Raw genomic sequence first — 7,469 nt, forward strand, 5'->3', positions numbered from 1 at the left:
GGCTCTGCGCCCCGGGGCAGTTCCGGGCACTGGGGAGCCGCAGTTCTCCTGGGAGAGGACGGGAGGAGCTTAGGCGGGCCGAGCTGCCCCCTCCCCCGGGAAGCCCGCTTTCCTTGGGACTGGTCTGGCCAGCCAGGCTGGGCCACCCTTAGCAGAAGAGAGCCAAACTTGGGGGGGCGTTGGAAGGAGGGTGCAGAGGGTACAGGTGACCGCAGGGCGTAAGGAAGTGAGTTTTGCTCTCAGGCCGGCCTTGGAGTCTGGGTTGAGGCTTTGGGTGGTGAGAACTTCAGGGTGCCCAGACTTGGGGTGCCAGAGTGCTGTTCCCAGTAGCCCAAAGTTACCTCCTGAGGTGATCTTTCTGCTGCTGAGTTAGCAGCACTGGGCCCAGTCCGCCTGGCAGGTGGCCTGAGGTGTGTGTGTAGGGGTGCCGGAGAGCTCGCCCTCTGGCCTCAGGTGTGTGTGTAGGGGTGCGGGAGAGCTCGCCCTCCTGGCCTGAGGTGTGTGTGTAGGGGTGCGGGAGAGCTCGCCCTCCTGGCCTGAGGTGTGTGTGTAGGGGTGCGGGAGAGCTCGCCCTCTGGCCTCAGAGATGCCCCAGCACATGCTCGCACCCAGGCTGAGCCCAAGGCTGGAGCGCTGTGCCCAGGAAGGGTCAGGGCCACTTGGCTTGGGCTCTTTTTCGGAGTGACTTTCTTGGGCTGGGGCTCTGGTAGAGGTGTGTCTGGATGGGAGCCAAGGCCCACCCAGGTGAGGGTGCAGAGCCTCCAGGCCATGCCTGCCTGGGAGTCTGGCCACTGGGGTTGGCGGCCACAATGCTGGAGCAAGGGCTGGCTCTGGCCTGCTCCCGCACCTGGCCCAGCGTGAAGGGATGGCGCTGTCCAGACCTCCTCCCCTTTGCTGTGTGCAGCCTGAGTGGTGTGGCCCTTGTGACCTCCGGTTTCCTCGTGAGGCAGCCTGAGCCCCTGGGGGAGCAGAGGGTGAAGGGTGGTAGGGCCCTGCGCTCCAGCCTTCCAGACTCAGCCGGAGCTGAGGTGCAGGCAGAGGCGGCTTCTTGATCCAGCCCCAGCTCCAGCCCCTTCTTCCAGCTCCCTGAGGCCCCACAGGCTGGGGGTGCGCACGGCCGCTGCAGAGCAGGTTGGCCGCCCTCCCCTGGTGCAGGCCGGGCACCTTTGATTATGAAGCAACTGACTTGCTAGTGCTGAGCCCAGGCCTTTGGTGGGGAAACTGTCGAGGCACTTTTCTGTGCTCTCTCCAGGAAGTCACCGTTGTCATCGCTTGGCAGTCAGGAGTGGAGGAGGACAGTGTGGGGAGAGCTGGCGTCAGGGCAGCATCCGCACCCCACCTGGCCAAAGGCTGTGGGCGCCCCTCCAGGCTCTGCTGCACAAGCCTGGCTCTTGGGCAGCATAGGGCCAGCTTGTAGAAAAGACGACCCCAGGACCTCTGTCCCACGCCCTGGTCCATCCCGCCTGAGATCTGGAGGGCCCCAGCGGGGTCTGGCCACAGCTTCGTCTGGGCTTCCTTTCATGCTTTTTGTGCCACTTGGAGCAAGGCTGGTGAGCAGGTCTTCAGGAGAGGGGGTGTGTGCTCCCAGCCCCTCCTCTCTGCACGCGCCCTGGAAAGGGGACAGAGCATGGAAGGGGTCTCTGGGACCAGGTGCACAAAAACGTCCTGTCAGGGACAGGGGACAGGGTCCAGTCAGCGCCCTGGGTGGGGAGCTGCCTGGGCATGAGGGGGGGCCTTGTGAAACTCCCTTGGAGGGGCGGGGCAGGGGCCCTGGATGCTGCAACAGCCACTCCACAGTGGGGGAGGGGGGAGGGGGCCTGGAGGGTGCTGCCAAGGGGGCCACAGGTGGCCGAGACCCCATTCCCAGCTCTTCAGGGTCTGAGATGTCAGGATCAGGCCTCCCGGTATCCTCCTGTCTGCCCAAATCCCCAGCAGGGACAGCCCCCTAAGCCTCTGGAGGACAGCACCCCGTCCCAGGCTGGCTTAGGGAAGGCAGCTGGCCACTGGCGGGCCTCCCCCGGCTGCGCCACAGCGGCCTGCGGGTCTCCTGGGGCGCCGCTGACTGGCCGGCTGCCGGGAGTGCCAGCTCCCCGTGAGGGAGCGCTATGTGCTATGTGCTGAGTCAGCGTGACTCGCCAGGAACAGCCGCTCTGGGGCGAGCACCGGGTTATTTTTAAAGCTCGTCTTCCTAGGGCTCCTCTGATGTCCCCAGCCTTTGTCTTGCCACTGCCTCTGAAGGGCTTTCAGCCCCCTTCCCCCATCAGCCCTTCCCGACCCCCCCATTCCCTAGGGGGGCAGAGTGGACAGGGAGTGGGCAGGTGAGGGGCGGGGCGGGCCTGGGGAGGGGAGGAGGTGGAGCGTCTGGAGGTCCAACCTCTGCCCTGTCTTCCAGAGAGTGCCTGCTTGCTGTGCCCCCAGGTTATGACGACCCCCAACAAAGGAAGCAAGGCCTTGAAGGTGAGCAGGCAGGGTGTGGAGTCTGGGCCAGGGTGGCACTGCCGGGCCCCTCCTCGCCTGTGACCGTGCACTGTGCTGCCCTCAGGTGAAGCGGGAGCCAGGTGAGAATGGCACCAGCCTGACGGACGAGGAGCTGGTGACCATGTCCGTGCGGGAGCTTAACCAGCACCTGCGCGGCCTGTCCAAGGAGGAGATCGTCCAGCTGAAGCAGCGCCGGCGCACGCTCAAGAACCGGGGCTACGCGGCCAGCTGCCGCGTGAAGCGCGTGACGCAGAAGGAGGAGCTGGAGAAGCAGAAGGCTGAGCTGCAGCAGGAGGTGGAGAAGCTGGCCTCCGAGAACGCCAGCATGAAGCTGGAGCTCGATGCCCTGCGCTCCAAGTACGAGGCCCTGCAGAACTTCGCCAGGACCGTGGCCCGCAGCCCCGTGGCCCCGGCTCGGGGCCCCCTGGCCAGTGGTCTGGGGCCCCTCGTCCCTGGCAAGGTGGCTGCCACCAGCGTCATCACAATAGTAAAGTCCAAGACGGACGCCCGGTCGTAGGGACATGTGCGTTTGCCCAGGCTGGTCGAGGGGCCACCAGGCGCATGGCGGCTTCGGCAGCCCTGTCCGTCCTTCCTTCTCTTTCCCCTTGGTGCTCCCGCGCCTCTCCCTCCTCCCACCCCGCCTTGTCCTTTCCCCCCTCGTCCCTTCCCTGCAAAGCACAACCTGCACCCAGGGGCGCTGGGCTGAGCCCCTGAGATGTTGTGGTCGTGGTCGTGTTTCGTACGTGGGGGTCAGTCAGGTTGCTGGTGGCGGGGGACGGCCCCGACCCCTGGGTACTGGGGCCGTGCGGGCGTGGAGTCCAGCTGCGGGGAGGGTTCAGCCCAGCCTGGCAGGAAGATGGCTCTGCTCAGAGAGCGGGCTGTCCCGAAGGGTCCCAGGGGCGGGGCTGCAGCTGGGCCACGTGGGCTCCGACACATCGCACTGAACGAATGAGACCTGCCACTGGCCGAGAGCTCACGTGAAGGGTGTCTGTTGTGCCCTGCGCTGGGTCCCGTGTCACTGTTTACATGACCTCTTCGTGTGGTTATATAGCCCTTTATTTAAAAGAGAGAAGTTCCTTTTACGAAGTTATTAAATTATATGTTTAAAAGCTAAAGGAAAAGAAGAAAAGCTGCAGAGTATTTATAAAACTGTCTTTTAAAAAAAAGCAAGCAAAAAGAACATTTGACCATATACACGAAAAGGGAAGAAAGTATAATAGAAACTTTGCTGGTTTAAAAAAAAGAAAAAGACAAAAAAAAAATCCCTTTCTTGTAAACTTTCAACTCTTTGTGGCTGTTGGAGTTTAGTTTTTATATACACAGAGTTATCAGACATTATTTATAAAACTTAGTTTAAAAAAAGACAAAAAAAAAAAAAACAAAAAAAACCAGTGAGTGGCAAGGTAATTAGGGTGACTGGATCCCACATGGCTGACTACGCAGTTTGAGTTCCAAGTATGCTGGTTTGAAAAACACACCAGGTTGGGCCAGCAGGTGGTGTGATGGTTAAGGGACAGGATTCCCACACGGTTGACCGTGGTTCACGTCTAGGACCCACAGCTTGAAACTCATGCCAGGCGAATGAGTGTGTGCGCCTACAATCCCAAGAGGAGAATGGAGACGGGCTTGTGGCATGGCCATCCCCCCTGGGGGGTGATTTTTCACTTTCTGTCTCTCCAGTGAGCACACACAACCTATAGAGAAAACACTCCTAAAAAAAAAAAAGAAAGAAAAACACACCATGCACGTGACTGGGTGTGTGTGCCCAAAATCTTGAGAGGAGGATGGAGGAGGAATTGCAGTGTGACCATTCCCCATGGGTGGTGCTTTCTCACTTCTGTCTCTATGAGACATTTTAAAAAGTAAAAAAAGAAAAAAAAAAAAAAAAAAAGAAAAAAGCCAGGCCGCAGGCTGACCAGAGCCGCCCTGTTTGATATCTCTTTTGCAATTGTACCGAAAGTGACTTACTCCTGCCCTCCCGCTTCCGTCTCTTGCCGGTGCCGTGGTGTCGTCCGTGCCTGGTGAGGTTTCGTGCAGCCGTGAAGTGCTGGTGCTTCTGGTGACCTTTGACCTGTGGGTGTCACTTCTGTGTGTGTTTCCCGTGTTTGTTCTTTTGGCTTCGGTTGTGTTTTTGCTTCTGCTGGCTTGCTGGGCCAGGCCTGGCAGGGGCTGGGCTGCTGATTCCCCTGAGCTGGGGGGTCTGTCTGACAGCCCCAGGTTTTCTGCCAGCACCGGCCCTGGCCCGGTGCTCAGCTGCTCGGCCTCGGGCCTCTGCTGCCCTCCCCTGCTCAGCCTTGGCTTCTTGTGTGTGTCTAGGGCTTATGCTGACCCAGAGGCAGGGCAGGTGACTGGGGCCTCCTGTGCTGCTTCCACACCCACCACCTGTGGCCCTGGGTGGTGGCATTGCAGGGACCGAGGTGTCACTGTGGGTACCCACGGGCCGCGGCCATGCGGTCCTCAGCTGTCTTCCTCCTGGCCTCCAATCTCCGTGCTTGGCTGCAGTCTGGGCCCTAGGTGGAGCCTCAGTGGGGGGCACCAAGGGCCCACCGCCCAGGAGCTGTGTTCCCCCCAGCCTAGGGTGGCGCTGCCCAGACCAGGAACGGTTCCTTTTCCCTGGTCCTGGGGGCACCACCAGTGCTTGGCCGGGGCTGTGCTCACCAGGGCTGGTCCCAACCCTCACCCTGTCCGTGCTGGTGGCTCTTAGCTTGGGCTCTCTTCCCATCCCCTTTGGGCGTCTTCCAGGGATCAGCTGCCTGGCTTTCGGAGGTGCTTTTCCCCGGGCCAGCTACCCCCTTCCCTGTCCCAGCTGCTCAGTGGAGGCTACGACCTCCCAGTCAGGACCAGGAGGCTCCCTGTAGGTGCATGGCGGGGTCACAGGTAGCCCAGAGGCTGCAGCCCTGTGTCTGGCCACGTGGACTGCGGGCTCTCTCCCAGACTGCTGGTGTCTCCGAGGGGCCCTGAGCGGACCTCTGAAGAGCATAGAAGGAGGCGTGAGCTGGTGAGGAGGGCTGGCCCGCCGGGGTTTACCTCGAACCAGCAGATTTGCTCACAAGCCTGCCCCATCGAGCCTGCGAGATAGAAGACAGCAATCTGTGGGCCGTGGCCATCCAGGTGACTGCTGTCCCAGCTGCCCAGGGACGCTCCTGTTCGCACCTGGGTCACCCTGCCTTGTCCACTGAGGCACTTGACTTGTCCCCCCCCTACCGTTGGTGTTGTCTAACTAGAATCCAGACCTGAGTTGCTGACGTGGCCATCGCCGCAGGGAGGGGGCTTGTCCCTCAGTATGCCTACAGAAGTGAGGAGCAGGGCCAGGTGCTCACTCTGTCCTAGCTGGGGGTGGCTGTCCATCTCAGAAACTGCCAGGCTGCAGGCCCAGCTCACAGGTGAGGAGGTGAGGGAGTAGCAGAGTTTGGAGGTGGGTTCCCGGTTTGGGTGGCAGAGCAGTGTCTGTCGCTAGCGAGGATGTGCTTCCTTTCAAGGCTTCGAGTTTGGACCCTGTTCCTGGGTCTGGGGGAGTGTTCTCGTTTCCTGTCCTGCCAGCTTGGGCCCACTCCCCTCTTTCCCCCTCACCGTGACCCCTTGACCGTAGACCCCATGTCCACGTGTGACTGTTGGCTGTCCTCCTGGCCTCGTTAATTCCGTTTTCCTACTGTGAGAGTGCCGTGTTCTCAGCTTTGCCACACAGCGAATCGAAGGCGTTTGCCGAGACTGGAGCTCCCAAACTTGTCCGCCAAGTAACCGTCTTGTGCACCTTCCCTCCTGCCTTGACTCTGCCCCCACTTCCCCTGTACTCCAACGTGGACACTTGGTTTCAAAGAAAAGCCCAGCAGACACAGGTCAGCTCTTGGCCAAAGAGTGGACCCAGGGAGAACTCCCGGTGGTCCCTGGCAGCTGTTGCCAAGGACCGTGCCGTCAGTGCAGGTGCTTTGTGGGGGCTCCCGGCCTCTCTCCTGGTCCGTGCTGTGCTGCAGACCCGTGCACACCGCTGATCTGCAGTGGCCTTGGTGGTTAGTGCCTGGGCCTGTCATGCTCATCGACTGTGCTTGGGACCGGCGGTCAGGCCTCTTGTATCCCTGTGGCCTCCCTCACTTGAGCAGCTTCCTGGCCAGAGCTCCCGTCTGTAGCTGGGAAGAGTGAGCTGCAGCCTGCTGCACGGTTTCCGCTCTGGGATCTTGTAAGTTACTTTTTTAGGCTGTGGTTTGGTGAAAGCAACCAACACGTTAACGATCTTTCTTCCTCAGAAGCCACTGGATACTTTTGAGGGTGTTTGCCTTCCTGTTGGCCATCCGTTTTGGAGCCATTGGGGAGTGGACTAGGCGATCGTGCCACATGTAGCAGGAGCATGCCTCCTCTGGCCTGTGTCCTGGGCATGTGCTCTGCCAGTCCCACCCCAGCTTCAGCCTGGGGACAGCAGCTTTGATACCATGGTGTGCCCGAGGACAGGCCAAGTGTAAGAATGTCCCGGATGGACCTCAAGACTGGTCCAGCACCTCCGTCCCGCCCTGCGCTCCCGCCGGTACCCTCAATCTGCTAGTCCTGAAGCCTTTAACCAAACGGGAGTGGCACCGAAGCCTCTCCTGGCAGCTTAGGCAGCAGGACAGGGCTGCCCGCCCCGCCCGGGCGGATCCGGGGAGGTGGGTGTGGAGTGCCCTGGGGTCTGCTCTGCGGGGGTACAAGACCCCAGCGAGGGGGCCAGCCACCCTGCCCCGTGCAGTATTTATTGCTAAGTTATTGTCCAGGAGGGGCGGCGCTGGGCCTGGCCCCCCCGGGTATTTATTGCTGTACATAGTGTATGTTTGTGATATATAAGGTTTTCTTTATTTTGTATATGATCAATAAACACCTTTTAAAGAGACCAGCAGGTGCTTTCTTGGCGTGCCGTGCGGGCGGGGCCGGAAGGGGCGGTGTGGGCGCGCGCATGCGCCGGGGGCTGCGGGGAGGCGGAAGCGGAAGCGCAGCGGCCCCGGGGTGCGATGGCCGCCGGGGGTCTG

At 60.9% G+C, this 7,469-nt stretch overlaps 1 protein-coding gene and 1 long non-coding RNA gene across 4 annotated transcripts; both read left to right on the forward strand.

Annotated features, from left to right (window-relative positions):
* The first annotated feature begins 8 nt into the window (after positions 1-8).
* Positions 9-3,857, forward strand: MAFG (MAF bZIP transcription factor G). 3 transcript variants are annotated; one of them, XM_006145623.3, is made up of 3 exons: positions 9-1,550; positions 2,393-2,457; positions 2,543-3,857. In XM_006145623.3, the coding sequence occupies exons 2-3, from the start codon at positions 2,422-2,424 to the stop codon at positions 2,993-2,995; spliced, it is 489 nt and encodes a 162-aa protein (XP_006145685.1). In that variant the 5' UTR covers positions 9-1,550; positions 2,393-2,421; the 3' UTR covers positions 2,996-3,857. The 3 variants fall into 3 exon arrangements, with proteins under 3 accessions (XP_006145685.1, XP_027626529.1, XP_014442211.1); XM_027770728.1 differs by lacking the exon at positions 9-1,550 and adding an exon at positions 1,813-2,318; XM_014586725.1 differs by lacking the exon at positions 9-1,550 and having other exon boundaries at positions 2,326-2,457.
* Positions 3,858-4,339: 482 nt separating this feature from the next.
* Positions 4,340-7,333, forward strand: LOC106734610 (uncharacterized). Its single transcript, XR_001370175.2, has 2 exons — positions 4,340-5,589; positions 5,703-7,333. It is a non-coding gene; the product is annotated as an uncharacterized LOC106734610 (long non-coding RNA).
* Positions 7,334-7,469: the final 136 nt, after the last annotated feature.

Source organism: Tupaia chinensis, unplaced genomic scaffold, assembly GCF_000334495.1.
Source record: "Tupaia chinensis unplaced genomic scaffold, TupChi_1.0 Scaffold000159_1, whole genome shotgun sequence".
Classification (NCBI taxonomy): Eukaryota; Metazoa; Chordata; class Mammalia; order Scandentia; family Tupaiidae; genus Tupaia; species Tupaia belangeri.